The sequence below is a fragment of the Lutra lutra genome, chromosome 10 (assembly GCF_902655055.1).
Source record: "Lutra lutra chromosome 10, mLutLut1.2, whole genome shotgun sequence".
In the NCBI taxonomy this organism is placed as follows: domain Eukaryota; kingdom Metazoa; phylum Chordata; class Mammalia; order Carnivora; family Mustelidae; genus Lutra; species Lutra lutra.
The window spans coordinates 9,036,875-9,051,921 of record NC_062287.1 but is presented as its reverse complement, the minus strand read 5'-3'; the positions used below and the strand labels follow the sequence as shown (position 1 = coordinate 9,051,921).

Here is a 15,047-nt window from a genome sequence, read left to right as displayed (position 1 = left end):
CTAGTGTTCTCACTGCTTTTCTGGAGGATATTTTTCAGAGGTCCTAGCTCTACCAGTCTGTGAGTACTTCTCTTGAAAAAACATATATAGGGGCACCTGGGTGGCTCAGTGGGTTAAAGCCTCTGCTTTCGGCTCAGGTCATGATCCCAGGGTCCTGGGATGGAGCCCCGCATCGGGCTGTCTGCTCAGAAGGGAGCCTGCTTCCCTCTCTCTCTCTCTCTGCCTGACTCTCTGCCTACTTGTGATCTCTGTCTGTCAAATAAATAAATAAAATCTTAAAAAAAAAAAAAGAAAAAAGAAAAAACATATATAAATATCATCTTGATTTGATTCTACTTTTTTCTGGTTTCCTTTCTACTTACATAGTACTCCTTCAATGAATAAATCCTAAAGATCATTAGAGAGATATAAGAAAACATATTTTCTGATTTTTTAGTAGTTTCCTTGTGCTATAGCACTATGTAGGAATGTGTCAGGAATAAGGTGGACCAAAGTTATTTCTTTCCAGAAAATAAATATAAATCCAAAAGCACAGTCTTCCTAGTTTTATGCTAATCACAAAAATAACTGGGATTGGAAACATGTTCAATAAAGGGGAGCCAGAAAATGATATGTACTATTCCAAGAAAACAGAGCTTTTATGCCTGAATTCCCTACAGAGTAGTGTGGAGCTTCTAAATGGGGCAGGTATGTGATGATTACTCAACTCTGAATTTTCCTTTGCCAGTGCTAAGCCTTTTCTCAACAGCTTTCTTCAAATAGCAGAGGCTGAGATGAATGAGATGCAAAATAGAACCATGATCAATACCTTCCCCTTCTTGAGCAAAACTGGACTTAGTAAAGGGTCATGCTGACGAGTACTGGGTGAGTCACCCTACTGATATCCTGGGCCGAATTTCCTACACCAGTTCATGTTAGGGAGGTGTGGAAAGGAGATTTGCATGTGTGACCTCAACGCAGAAGCTCCAGCCCTGGAGCATAAAAACAGTTGAGTTGTAGGTATTACCCAGCACCGGGACCAGCAGTTTCCAAACAAGTCAAGACCATGGCAGTCCTCAGCTCCATGTTGCTGCCACTCTGGCTGTTTCTATGCTTCGGACTACTGTGTTCTTCTGCCAGCTCTGCAGATGACATTGACAACTGCGTCCTCTTCAATGAGGTCATCACCACTGGCCAAGGCATTATGGCCAATTCAGATGTCTATGAAAGCAACACAAACTACACAGGTGAGGAGAAGCCATTCTTTTTGTTGTCCTTTGTCTTCTGAGGGGAATTAACTGCATTTCAGAGCACACCCCTCCACTCCTGCTCTCAATCACACAAAACATATGTTTTTGACCCAGATGGGAAGTGGGGGCAGAAACAGAAAGAGAATATGTGTGAGAGAGTTGGTTGGGTGGGACTGTTTCCTTCCTGTTCTTTGTGCAAACCGGAGCCAGGAGTCATTAAGTCCTGACACCCAGGTTAATAGCCCCAGCAAGAGCACACCTGTGGAAAGTTCTCAGACTTAAATAGAGTGGGTGTTTTTATTGTTTTCAGGGGTAATAAGTGCATCACAATGTGTGGTCTGTTCACATTCATTTGATAAAACAATGCCACCATGGATGATAGTATATTGCACAACACCAGGAGGCACTGTTTGCCTTTGGTGTGTGGGTGGAAACCCTAGTGAGCTAGGCAGAGAGAGTGCTACTCTCCCATCTTGTTTATGATAAGCAGCCTGTAGCTGAGAAAAGTTAGGTTACAGGTCAGGGCTCCCCTGCTATTAAGGGGCAGAACCGGCTCCTGAATCTTGGTCTTTCCTTCCCAGTCCAATGTTTTTCTTCAAGGTACATAGGAACATTTAACAAATATTCTGTTTTGGATCAGCCAAACCTATAAGTCAAAAAAGGTACTTTCTGATTACTTTCATAAAAACAACATTTAATATGGTGGTTTACATGTATTCATTCATTTAGATCTCACAACAACATGTTAGGCAGATAACATACCATGACCATTCCCGTTTCACAGATGAGAAAACAGAGGTAGAGGTGTTAGTCACTTCCTCGGGTCACAGCTACTTATAGGATGGAGCCGGAACATGAACCTGAGCAGTGTAGCTTCAGACACCCAGTCCTTAACCACTGTACTCTACAACCCTCACTTACAGTAATGAGAGCTAGGACTTCTTACTACATGCTGGGTGCTGTTCTAAGGGTAAATGCTATTATCTTCCCAGATGAGAATCGCAGCATCGGGAAGTTAAAGTTTTACCCAAGGCCATAGTGGATAGCCTTGCTAATCTCTGAACCTAAGTAACAGCCAAGATTTGTCCAGCTCTGTTCAGCCAGGATGTCCAGCTTCAGAGCCTGCTGTCTCATTACTATGTCGTCCTGCTCTCCTAGAACTCTAACCAAATTCTGCAGAGAGTACCGAGGTGATGTCCACACCCATGAACCATAGATTCCAGACTTCAGCAGGAGAATGACGATGGTCTGCCTTCACACGCTTGTCCCAGCTTGTCCTTTTCTCTTTTTTCATGGGGACTGTCACTAAGGGCCTCAGCTGTGACTCAGATCATTGTATCCTACTCCCTCAGTCCTTGTCCTCCCAAAACAGGGAGGATAATCTTACAATTCGAGATGAGGACAGGAAGGCATATGTGTGACCCTGCACATGGGGAAGGACCTGGGGGGTCGAAGACCCCACACTTAAGATAACATATCACAAGGTGAGGGATTTTGCTGTTGACATGGAAGAAAAAAGAAAACTATCTCATGAAAATGCTGGGTGGAGATATGTAGACTGGGGTTCTTCTGAAAGTAGCAAGGCAGGAGAACAAACAGTCAAGAGAGGATCTGTAAGACCCCTTGAAAGGGAGTATGCTGGGTGAGGGGGAAATCAAACATTTGCCGAGATGTTGGGTAGAACAGAGAGAAAAGGGAAGGAGGAGAGGAACTCCGGTTCATTGAACACCTATTTCGTGCCAGGCATTTCTCCAAACTTTACCCCACTTCATCTCAGAGCAGAAATGTGCTAAAACTCCATGATAAACCAAATCACTATGTGAATTATTTAAGCTGAGAGTCAAAATCCTACGCTCACAGAGACATGAAGTGCCAGACTCCACACCCAGGATTACACAACAGGCTCCATGTTTTCCTCATGAGAGTGTCATTGCAGGATTGCACTGGGACTCAGGACTTTTGAGGAGACTTGGTAAAGACCAACAAAGGCCAACCACTTCTCCTTACTTTGATTTTAAAGCTTTTTAAATTTCAGGGTTTGTGTCAACATTGGTAAGTCATGTATAAATGGGTTGGAATGTCCTGTAGCACACATGCAGCTCAGGCAGGTTAACATTAGAAGAGGTTCTCTGGGTCTGTCTTGGTACCAATGAAAGAAACCCATGATGCAGTGACATTTACATTAAGATTGTGCTGGGTATGTATCTGCCTCCACGGGCAAGAGGGATAAAAGGTGCTTGCCTTTTTGCCTGAACCTTCATCTTTAAGGGCACTGTCCAGCACTGGATGTACAACTATTTTTTTAATTAACATATAATGTATTATTTGCTTCAGGGGTAAAGGTCTGTGAATCCTCAGGCTTACACAATTTACAGCACTCACCATAGCACATGCCCTCTCCAATGTCCATAACCCAGCCACCCTATCCTTACCCCCACCCCAAGCCCCAGCAACCCTCAGTTTGTTTCCTAAGTTTAAGAGTCTCTTATGCTTTGTCTCCCTCCTCAGTCCCACCTTATTTTATTTTTTCCCTCCCTACCCCCCCATGACCCCCTGCCCTGCCTCTCAAATTCCTCATATCAGAGATATCATATGATAATTGTCTTTCTCTGATTGACTTATTTCACTTAGCATAATACCCTCTAGTTCCATCCACTTTGTTACAAATGGCAGGATTTGGGGGTTTTGATGGCTGTATAGTATTCCATTGTGTGTGTGTATATGTATGTATGTGTGTGTGTATATATATATGTGTGTGTGTGTGTATATATATGTATATATATATATATACATACATATATATATATATATATATATATATATATATATCTCACATCTTCTTTATTCATTCATCAGTTGATAGACATCTAGGTTCTTTCCATAATTTGGCTATTGTGGACACTGCTGCTATAAACATTGGGGTACATGTGCCCCTTCAGATCACTACATTTGTATCTTTAAGGTAAATACCCAGTAGTGCAATTGAAGGGTCATAGGGTAGCTCTATTTTCAACTTTTTGAGGAACCTCCATGCTGTTTTCCAGAGTGGCTACACCAGCTTGCATTCCCACCAATAGTGTAGGAGGGTTCCTCTTTCTCCGCATCCTCACCAACATCTGTCATTTCCTGACGTTAATTTTAGCCATTCTAACTGGTGTGAGGTGGTATCTCACTGTGGTTTTGATTTGTATTTCCCTGATACCAAGTGATGTGGAGTACTTTTTCATGTGTCTGTTGGCCATCTGGATGTCTTTTTTTTTTTTTGTAGAAATGTCTGTTCATGTCCTCTGCCCATTTCTTGATTGGATTATTTCTTCTTTGGATGTTGAGTTTGATAAGCTCTTTATAGATTTTGGATACTCGCCCTTCATCCAATATGTCATTTGCAAATATCTTCTCCCATTCTGTCCGTTGTTTTTTGGTTTTGTTGACTGTTTCCTTTGCTGTGCAAAAGCTTTCGATCTTGATGAAGTCCCAATAGTTCATTTTTGAGTGCACAACTTTTTAAATCAATGAGTAGTTATTTAGGGCCCTCCAAGTCCCCAGCATTGGGCTGGCCAGATACTGACATGGAAGAAACCACAGTACAGAGAACAAGCCAGAATGTAATTAACTACTCAACTCTATAGGAACAAATGTAAATGTTTCAGGAATGAGAGGAAGAGAGGGCTGGACTGGGCCAGAGGTGGAACATAAGTAAGGTCCTGGAGAGTAAGCAGGGATGGGATGTGTGATGAGAAGGCAGGGTTCCAGACATGAACAAAGGCCAGGGGCAGGTATGGGTCAGTTGTACCTGCAGAACCAGAGGAGGGTTGGCTGTGCCTAGAGCAGAAGTGCAAAAGCACAGTGAGCCAAGTTAGGAGGGTCACAAAAGCCATGTGTTGAGTACTGTAATCAACAGAAGTAAAAAGGTAAAAGCAGAAATCTTTAGGTCGTCTAGAAAGATGGGCGCTTGAAAGGTTTGGGAGAGTACTTTGTCCTCACAGAAGAGCTGTATGTGGAATGTGATCTGGCTGCAGCCTGAAGAGGGAAGGTGGAGGCCAGAAAGCCAGGTTACAGATGCCCAGGAGGGAAGGACGGAGGCGGGAAGCCAGTGTGAGAGAGGGAGAGCAGAAGTAACAGCAGAGACAAGAGCTTGCCCATGGGAGAACTGACAGACTTGGTACGATCTCAGGATACCATTGCTGAGCACCACCCTCCTCACTATCGTGCACACATCTAAAACAGTCAGGTTCTCAGTGGGCGAGTCAGGCCAGTGGGGTTTGGCTCAGCCTACCCTGGTTGGCCAAAACAACAGAACAGAAATGTTTTGTGCTAAAAATAAATAAATAAATAACAATCACAATTCATCCAACACCCATCATGTGTTGAAAGTCTTACACTCTCTGTGCTTTTCCCAGGAACCTTGTAGATAAGGTACTATGACCTCCGTATCATGAGGGCTAATGTCCTCATCCTCAGACCCAGGAAAAGACCTGGTGTAGAGTCAGCATTCCATAATTATTTGCAGAGCGAGTGATGAACAGTAAGGAAACCGAGGCTGAGAGAGGAAATGACTCTCTCCTAAATGTGAGAGCTAGAATTCTTATCCAGTAGGACTGTCTGATCCTATTGTGCCACATGCTTGACTTTCTTTGCTTTGTACAGAGAAACCTCTGAAAGGATTTGGGGTGGCTGACAGGGCCCTGGAGAATAACACTTTAGCACTGAGAAATTCTCCCAGAAGGGCTCTTTTAAGGAAGGGAATGGACAGGCTGAAATGTCATCTTGCAGTACGCTCCCTGTCACACATCAGAATGCTAGAATCAGCAAGTGTCAGTGCGGTCCCTGTGAGTATATCCTATGCTAGGTCAACAGGGAAGAATTACGTGACTGGGGAAGGCCAGGAAATCCTAGCATTATTGGACAGGGGCTCAGAGACCACACCCCTTCCCTCACATTCAACAACAGAGACCAAGGGAATCAGTGATTCTGGGACCAAGAATGGGCTCTGCTTTAACTTGGCACTAAGGGTGCCTAATGTCATACACAACCCCGCCTCTCCCCACCCTGCTCTCCCCCTGAGAGAAGGGCAGAACAGCCCATCCCCTTTATCTGGTGCACAGGAACCTGGCTCTGGAGGTTAAGAGCCAGCCAGGATCTCACCTCTGGTCTACAGCAAAACCAGGGCCAGAGCACAGGTCTTCTTTTGTTTACCATTTACTGGAGAAAATGTGGAAAACAAAAACGCACGAGGAAGAAAATAAAAATAATTGATAATCCCACTACCAAGAAATCACCATAGTTAATATCTTGTATTTCCTTCCAGACCTTTGTCTGCAACCACATTTAAGATAGGATCATACCGTGTGTACAACACTATTTGTAACTTCCTTTTTCCTGCTAAAGTTTGATTTCATGACCCTCATCCCCCTTCTGACTGCACAAATGGCTGACTGGTTCCCTGCCCTTCCCTCCTAGTATGGGTTCCCGTGAATGCCAGCATTAGCTCTGTGGTCCTGCGAGCCTTGGACGCGAACAACAACTCACTGGGCCTCTGGGAGAAAGCAGACAAGGTTTGCCGCAACAGCGCCCTGTATCGCCTGGATAACCAGAGGGACCAGATCTTCATGGCAAACTGGGTATCTCCTAACTCGACGAACATAACCACAGTCACGCTACAGTAAGAACCTACCCGTGTGTGATCTGCTTTGGGCTTGTACAAGTACAGACGGGGTTTACACAGTTTCACGCTGACCTTGGACGACTCAAAATGCACTCCAGGCATGATGTGGGGAATTTAGTAGCTTCACTCCTTTCTGCCTCACTACTCTGTCCTTCTACCTGCAGGAGTTCCCACACGCATGCAGACACACACACACACTCCTCCCCCTCCCCCCACTCGCAGGCACGCGCAACAGAGACAAAGATAGCTCTAGTGTTAAAGAAAACCATAGCTGTACAGTGGTTAAAACCAAACAAGCAAACACATGAAAACACTTTATTTGGGACTGTTGCAACAGGAGAAAAGAGACCTCAGGATAGAACCAAGTTCAGTTCTGAATACATCACAGGCAAGTGGGAATTTATAGCCATGGAGCAGGGTGGGATCACTGAGAAGAAACAATAAGGCCTGTGAGGGGGGCTTCTGGCTAAACTGACCTAACAGGATTCTTGCAGAAGGCAGGCCAGGGCCGTCAGATATTCCCCGGGGGTGGGAGAAGACGAAGAACTAGGTATTAGGGGTACACGGTGGGAGGTACTTGCTGAACTGATTTAGCAGGGTTCTCACTAAAACCGGATTTTACAAGGAAGTGCACAGACAGGCCTAGAAGAAGGTTCTGGAGCCTGACTAAAGTTGGTGAAGCAAAGAATCATTGTCACTGGGCATGCTGTTTGCTTCAAATTCCAGAGAATCATTTTTTAAAACACACTTTCATTTTGGAAATGCCACATGTGATGACTGTGTCATAAAACTGGCTTTCTAATGTCACACAAAATGGACACCCTCAGACTGTGAGGTGAGGCCACATGGGGGCTTGCATTACACTTTAACAGAAAGGCCTTCTTCTCAGCTAATGACGTTATCCAAGTTACCTTGGGAGCCCATGTCAAGAGGCCCTCACACTTTCAGACTGCCACTTGTATTGAAAGGGCAGGTCTGACCATCAGGCCGTGGCCCCTGGTGGTGTCCCCTTAGTGAACAGCCACCAAGTCTCTGTGGACATTGGTGGTTCTGATGCCATCAAGCCATCCTGCCTTCTCCTGCCATCTTGGGGCCTGGTCAGACTTAGCTGGTTCTGGAGAGGTGACTGTGCCCACCGCGACTTCCCAGAGTAAAAATCCAAGGGAGCTGTTGCATTCCAGCCTCCCGAAGACAGCAGTGTCTTAGAAGTCGGCCAAAGCTAATCAGGGCAACGACTTTGCTTTCCTCTCACCTCATTAAAGCCTCCACACTCCATGCAACAACAGATAAAAGGCCCAACGGTAACAACCTGCCACAGAAACAGCACATTCCCACCAAAAGTGTGGTCTGTAGACCCCTCCTATCCTGCACTGGCCTCTCTGCTTGTTCAGCCTTGGTACCCACTCCTGACACGGGGAGGGGAGCAGCACATATGATGGGGGTACGGAGAGCAGCTGGGTAGGGCACAGTGAGAGGTGAAGAGGCCCCTGTCCACGGGGCTCCACAATGAGTTTTGGGGAGGCAAGGCCCCTACAGAAATAACTGCAGAAGTTGAGTATCAATTCCTCAAGAAAGCATTCCCTAAACCCCCAGGTCAGGCTCCAGCTCCGTTTGCACTCTCATAACTTCCACTGCTTTGTCACAACACGTCACAACTGCGATCAATTATTTAACTTGTTTATTGTTTTGTTGCAAGTCTGTTTCTCTGAAGAGACTGTAAAGTGCAACAAGGGTAAGAACCATGCCTGTCTCGTTCACCACTGTCCCCTCAGCACCAAGCATGGTGACTGGCATGTGGCGCACACTCGTTAGTTAACTGTGGAACGTATGAACAGGAGACGGGTTAATAATGGGACCACTGACAGGACAACACACCAAGCTGTGCAGACCACTTAATAAACATGAAGCACTTACTATGTGTCAGGCATTGCTGACGACAGAACCTGCCCTCAAGGAGCCCTCTCATGGCAGGACTGGTTCACAGCAAAGCTATGTAGTCACGGGGCATGTCTCTCTAACGGGGCTCTGTCTGGGAATGACAACATGGAGAAACGACTTCACAGAAGTTACTGTGGTGTATCTGGGCAGATGCGACCAGGATGGAGATCACAGGGAGGACTGGCTTGAACAATGACCAGAAGTGCATTCCAGCTTGTGGGGAGTTCAGGGTGCTGAAGTCGGTGGGGTGGGGAACGGACAAGAGCTTAACTGGAGCAAGACCGTGGAGAATCTTAGTCAAGACAATATATGCCAGATCAGTAATGATCGGCTGACAGTGCTGTAGAGAACACCAAGATCAGGATCCCCTGGGTAGGCAGAAAAGGGAGCTAGACTTGTGAATTCCACAGTGGAGGGCCTCACCATTATCTCTCATTGATTTGCCCTCCACAGAGCCTTCAGTATTAATTTCTATGATACGGCTACATTTTCTTCTCTGCAACTAGGAAGAAAAGGTAAGTTCCTCTGTGGCCTATTTACACATCTGGCAGTGACTCGGTCAGCATGGAAAATTAGATGGTGGGTGCCTTAAAAGACTCTTCTAATCATGTGGTATCCAGATGTCAGTTGAGTTCCCCAACACCTGAGACCTACAGAAGACAGTGTGACCCCCTTATCCTATGCCTCTGGGAAACAAAAGCCATTCACAAGGTTTTTGCAAACTCCCAGGGGCCTTTAATTCTCACAGCCACCTGTGGCTCCAGATTCCTGCTTCCTTGGAAGCCATTATGTCCAATGCCACACAGATAGATAGGAAAATCAGCTCTTTGTTTAATTTCCACAATGCATTCCCACTTGCACAATGCCTTCCTAGGTATAGCAGACTCTAACCAAGGGACTCAAGGAAAGGGGTAAAGATTTGCACAAAGAAGTCTTGAGAGTATAGAATGCTCATACTTTCCTTAGTTCTTAGAGTGGCCTCTGGCCACCACCAAGGATTTCCACTGACCTTTAATAGGCTGTCATCCCCAACTTCCAGCCATCCTGAAGCTCCTCGTCCTTCTCTTGCCTTCTCTGTCCTCTTCCTTCTCTCTTACCTCCTTCTAGGGAGCTAAAACAAATTCAAGAAATTGAGGTGCAGGAAAGCTAGGTAACTTGCCCGAAGACACACAGAAAGTAAATGGAGAAATTAGGACTCGTGGTCTATATCTTATGCTTTTTTCCACTTTTCTTAGACTTACATCAAAACTATAAAGACAATCTTTCATTCTTAATGAAATTTTTAAATGCAAAGTTCAACCAAGAACAAGAAGCATTAGTCCTTCTCAGTGTTTAGATAACGGGTCTTCCTTGGGGGTTCCCCAACACTGAAATACATGTAGTACGCGACCCATCTTCCTGCCGGCCATACATTGCAAATGTGGGCACAAGGGATATCTATTTACAACAACAAATTTCAAAGTGACTCTGTCTAAGGAATCTATTACATGAGTGCCTTCATCGCTTCCTTGGTTGTTCCCCTCTATGAAAAGACTGGGGTGTTATTTTCCTCCTGAAGGACATTTTCAAGATGAACACTCACGTAAATGCTAAGAAAGAAAGAAAAAAGTGTTTGCTTCTAATCAGAATTCCTTGGCTCCACATTAATAAAATCCAGCTTAGAAGGAAAGAAGAAAAGAAAGAAAAGAAAAGAGGGGAGGGAGGGAGGAAGAGAGGAAGGAAGGAAGCAAGCAAGCAAGCGGTTGTGTTCAGACCTTGTGGTTCAGTGGGATACTGGAGAAACATCTGCCCTGGGAAACACTAAGAGATAAAACACAGTGCCTTGTAATTGGAGGGCACCCTCCCACCAGGGGAGAGTGCCTGAGCCTGAGCAAATCACGGGACTTCTCCCTTTTTTTTTTTCTTCTTCCATATAGTCCTCTTTGATCCACAGACCCTTGGAGGCATCATTAAAAAGGCTCCAGTTTTTCCAAGATCAGACTACCCACAGGGCCTGGTTATCTCTGCTTCTCTGGAAAGCAACCTCAGAGAACCAAAGAGTGGTCAGATCCCGGCACAAAAGAATGAGAAGTGCCTCTGAAATCACAGAGATTCCAGGGTTTGAACAGGGCTTCTGGGCACTTGCTTTAGAGCAGGGGTAGCCGTCCTCAGGTCTCGATGATACTAGTTTTGTTTTTTAAGATTTTATTTATTCATTTGACAGAGAGAGAACACAAGCAGGGGGAGTAGCACGTAGAGGGAGAGGGAGAAGCAGGTACCCCACTGAGCAGGGAGCCCGACACAGAGCTTGATCCCAGGACCCTGGAAGCATGACCTGAGTCAAAGGCAGACTCTTAACTAACTGAGCCACTCAGGCCAGGCGCCCTGATATCTAATTCTCATAAGCATTATATGCAACCTTTGAAATTAGCAAGAAAAAAATATATAATTTTGCCATTCTGGATCATATTTGCTCTGACTGATCTAATAGAACATTAAGGACATGAAGACATTTGAGGACAGAGTACCCACCCAACAACAAATTCAGTGGTTATATAAACTCCTTCCCCTGTAGGATTGTGTAGACCTTAAGGGTAGAGAATGTTTCTTACTTATTTTTTCTTCCTTGACGTTCTATACTCCCTGGTTTTCCTACTCCTCTACATACACTTAGCCACTAAAAAGTGTTGATGGAAGTTTGCTCATGAACTCTGGCTCTAGTGTTCCATCAGATTGGCCTCCTTTCTCCAGTGCCCCCCAAATCAGGTTCTGATGCCATTGTTTTGTTTTGTTTTATTTTCCAGACACAACCACTTCCCAGATCTCTACAACCAGGACAAACCCACACCCTACCTCAACAACAGGACACATCTACACAACAAGAACAACTCCACACTCAACTGCAACAAGAAAATACCTCTCCACAACCACAACAACCCCACACCCAACCCCAATGACAAGACACTTCTTCACAGCCAGGACAACCCCATACCCAGTCCCAAGGACAACCAGCTTGGCCAACAGAACCTTCCTCTGCCCCATCACAAGTGCCATTCAGATCCTGCTAGTGTTTCTCACCAGCAAACTCCTCTCCTAGAAGGAAGCTGAAAAACAGTTGCTCCTGCCTCTACCATATCCTCCTACATTCAGTTCTAAGCCAGTGCTCTGACAGGCATGTGAATGAAGACTTTACATTCTCAAATGGGCAACTCTACTACCATTGCTTTGGACCAAAACAGAGACCTGGGTGTCACTTGGTGGAGGGTAGTTAGTCCATTCACTGGTGGATTTGGGGCACACAGATGTTCAACTGGTGAACATCAACAGATGTTCAATTGTGTCTCTCATGACACAAATTAGGCTTTTTGTTGACTACTTAGACCTAGTCTGGGTGTAACCTGGAATTCTGGCTCTCGGTTTCACATGCTGACAGCCAATTCCGCAGCCAATGTAAACTTCTGTTCACTGCCAAATGATTCCTCCATACCTGAATCCCTGTGGGAACAACCTTTCTTCACTTTCAAGATGACCTCAGAGTTCTGATCAAACCCACTCAGCTTACACAGAGCTTCTGTGCCTCATGTCACCCAACAAGGAAAGGAAAAAGGAATAGCCCTGATATTATTGGCCACACCAGTAGTACATGAAGGACTAGAAAACAGGAATGTACCATGTCTGAGCAAGCAACCATAGGTAAATATGACAGTATAAAGACATTATTTCCTATGTCATACCAAATAAGCTACACTTCAAACAAGAATAATGTGTTAAATTCAAATATAAGTCTTTAATGAGTGATTAAAGTATAACATGCTATCTAATTTTATTCATGTATATGAACATTAAAAAAATTAATAGAATGGTGAGAGTGTGTATGCTTTCAAAGTCAGATCTAAGGATAAAGTTTTCCCAATTTTACTTCTCCTCAAGTACAAACTGGTCATTTTTTCCTTAATGGTAATTTCCATTAAGAAATGGGAAAAATATTTATAGTATTCATAATACAATGTAAAACCAACAGAAAGCATGGGATTTCCAGTAATACCCTGGTAATAAGCAGCAAAGTTCTAATAATTACCTAAATTCCAAAATGCCAATATCTAGTAACTCGCCTTCCTCTGGGACGGTTTCTGTCAATTTCTTCTTCCCTGCAAATAGGACACACTTTTCCTACTTGCAGGTCTTTTATTTTTGTTGAACCCCAGACATGTTGAAGGCTAAAATGTGGTGACTCTGGGAATCAGGCTCTGCCTCCCCTCCAGGACAGGCTGCTGCTTGCTGAGGGCCACCGCCCATTTGCTTAGGGACTTTTCCCAACTATGGTGTGCAGACCGCATTCCTTACTGAGTGTGGTCACTGACCGCTCTCTCCTGTTATCTCAGAGCTCAGTCAGCGACCTGAGAGATTTTCTTAAATGTCAAAATTTAGCAGCCTCTTTCCTCATTAAGCATTCCTCTAATAGCTGGAAGGTTTTTTTGTTTTTTGTTTTTTTAGATCCTAGAGTATTGAGAAAGTTCACTCTGACAGTCTTTGCCAGCTTAATGGTTGCTGCAGTGAACAGACCGATTCCTGGAGCTCCTCATCCTGCCATGTTCTGTGACATGGCTCAGTAGCCACCACTAGTAACTGCCACGTGCTGTGCTAAGCGCTTTGAGTGCATCTTCCCATTTAATCGTCACAACCCTAAGAGATAACAGATATTTTATAGACACGGACACTAAAGCAGAGAGAGAGAAATCATTTGCCCAGAGACATTCAGTGAGTAAGTCGTGAGGCTGGGTTTCGACTACTATAGAGCCTGCACCATTAACCAGGACACCCTAAGAGCCCCCTGCGTGGCTCCTGCACCCCCTGGCATCCCCCAGGACAGTGGGCTCCCCAGGGCCCTATGACAAGAAGGTATGGGGGTCTCTCACAGGCACAAGCAGGCTGTGTGCTCCAGCAGCGCTCCTCCATGCCCCACTCTGCTGCCACCTCTGAGAAAACCTGCAGTGAGCCCTGACCCAAAAGCTAGAACAGGCTCATATTTATCCGTCATGGCCCAGCCTGGCCACATCGCAGGCTCCGTGTAGAAGGTGGGACAACTGTTGGAGCCTCAGCAAAAACACTCTCTCAAGCTGGAAAACTTTTAGACTCGGAGAAATCTGGGGGGCTGAATTCAGACACGCAGCCCAGAGGCAGCTCGACAAGGGCACTGGATTTGGAGGCAGGGAGCCTGTTAAATTCCAGGTCTGCTACGAAGGAAGGAGGTGAACTTCTGCCTTGATTTCTCATCTCTTCCATTCAGGGTTGGCCCAGGTGGCATCTGAGCGCTCTTGCCGGTGGGTCTCCATTTTGACTTCCCTGTCACATCTACACCTTAGTTCTCAGGGTCTAGTCAGAAGTGGGAAGTCAGCGTTGCTCTGTGCCCTGTCTGATCGGCCGCCAGGAGCACTGCGGAGGATTCAGAAGCAAAAGCCAGGTTCAGACACAGAGTGTCATATTCAACAAGGGTTATCTTCCCTGGGCTCAGGAGGCCGCACTTCCTCAGGAGGCTTCCAGGTTATCTGCCATCCATGGTCTCTCCAGCAAGTCCAATGAGCCCCCAGTAGAGCAAGAGTAAAGAGATAAACAAGTATGCCTGTTCACAGTCTAGGAAAAAACTAATCCTGATGGGAGGGTGACCCACCATGAGGAAAACAAAGGCATTCAGGAACTTCGGGGAAGCCCCAGGCTGCACCTCCTGCAGAGAAAAGAGGTGAACAAAAGATGGACTGTTTCCACTCCCACGCGCCCTTGCCCAACCTCATTCTTCTACTTCTAGGTTTTCTTCTTTGCGGCTTCCTGTTTTGTGAATTCGATGCATGCTTACCTTCTGTTAGAAACAGCAACTGCCCACCCCTTTATGGGAAGGGAGTGCTGAGTGAGTAGGAGAGAAAACTGCAGGCTTCCAAATCCCATCACCTCAAAGATCCTCACACCAGAAAGATTACCGAGCCTGGTCAGTGGTCACTATCCCACTGACTGTTCAGAGCAGCAAAACACTCAGAACAAGCAGAACACGCAGACATTATCTTATGATCTATCAACCTCCACATTACTTTTGAAAATAAACATTGAAAAATACTAATAATTAAGTAAAAAAACTTTATTATTTCACTCGAGAGGTAGCTCGGCAATTGTCGTAAGGCATAAACTCTGGGGTCAGACTGCATGCGTTCAGTCTTGTTTGATTTTACCCCCTTGATAGTTGTGGG

At 45.3% G+C, this 15,047-nt stretch overlaps 1 protein-coding gene across 1 annotated transcript; it reads left to right on the top strand.

Annotated features, from left to right (window-relative positions):
- Window positions 1–991: 991 nt before the first annotated feature.
- PLET1 (placenta expressed transcript 1) lies at window positions 992–12,677 on the top strand. Its single transcript, XM_047693453.1, has 4 exons — window positions 992–1,226; window positions 6,690–6,891; window positions 9,286–9,347; window positions 11,616–12,677. Exons 1-4 carry the CDS (start codon window positions 1,046–1,048, stop codon window positions 11,906–11,908), a joined length of 738 nt encoding a protein of 245 aa, XP_047549409.1. The 5' UTR covers window positions 992–1,045; the 3' UTR covers window positions 11,909–12,677.
- Window positions 12,678–15,047: the final 2,370 nt, after the last annotated feature.

Coding starts and splice junctions, on each gene's coding strand:
- PLET1 (XM_047693453.1), top strand. CDS start 1,046: ATGGCAGTCCTCAGCTCCATGTTGCTGCCACTCTGGCTGTTTCTATGC. Junction 1,227..6,689: donor AAGCAACACAAACTACACAG/GTGAGGAGAAGC, acceptor CTTCCCTCCTAG/TATGGGTTCCCGTGAATGCC. Junction 9,348..11,615: donor TCTGCAACTAGGAAGAAAAG/GTAAGTTCCTCT, acceptor TTTATTTTCCAG/ACACAACCACTTCCCAGATC.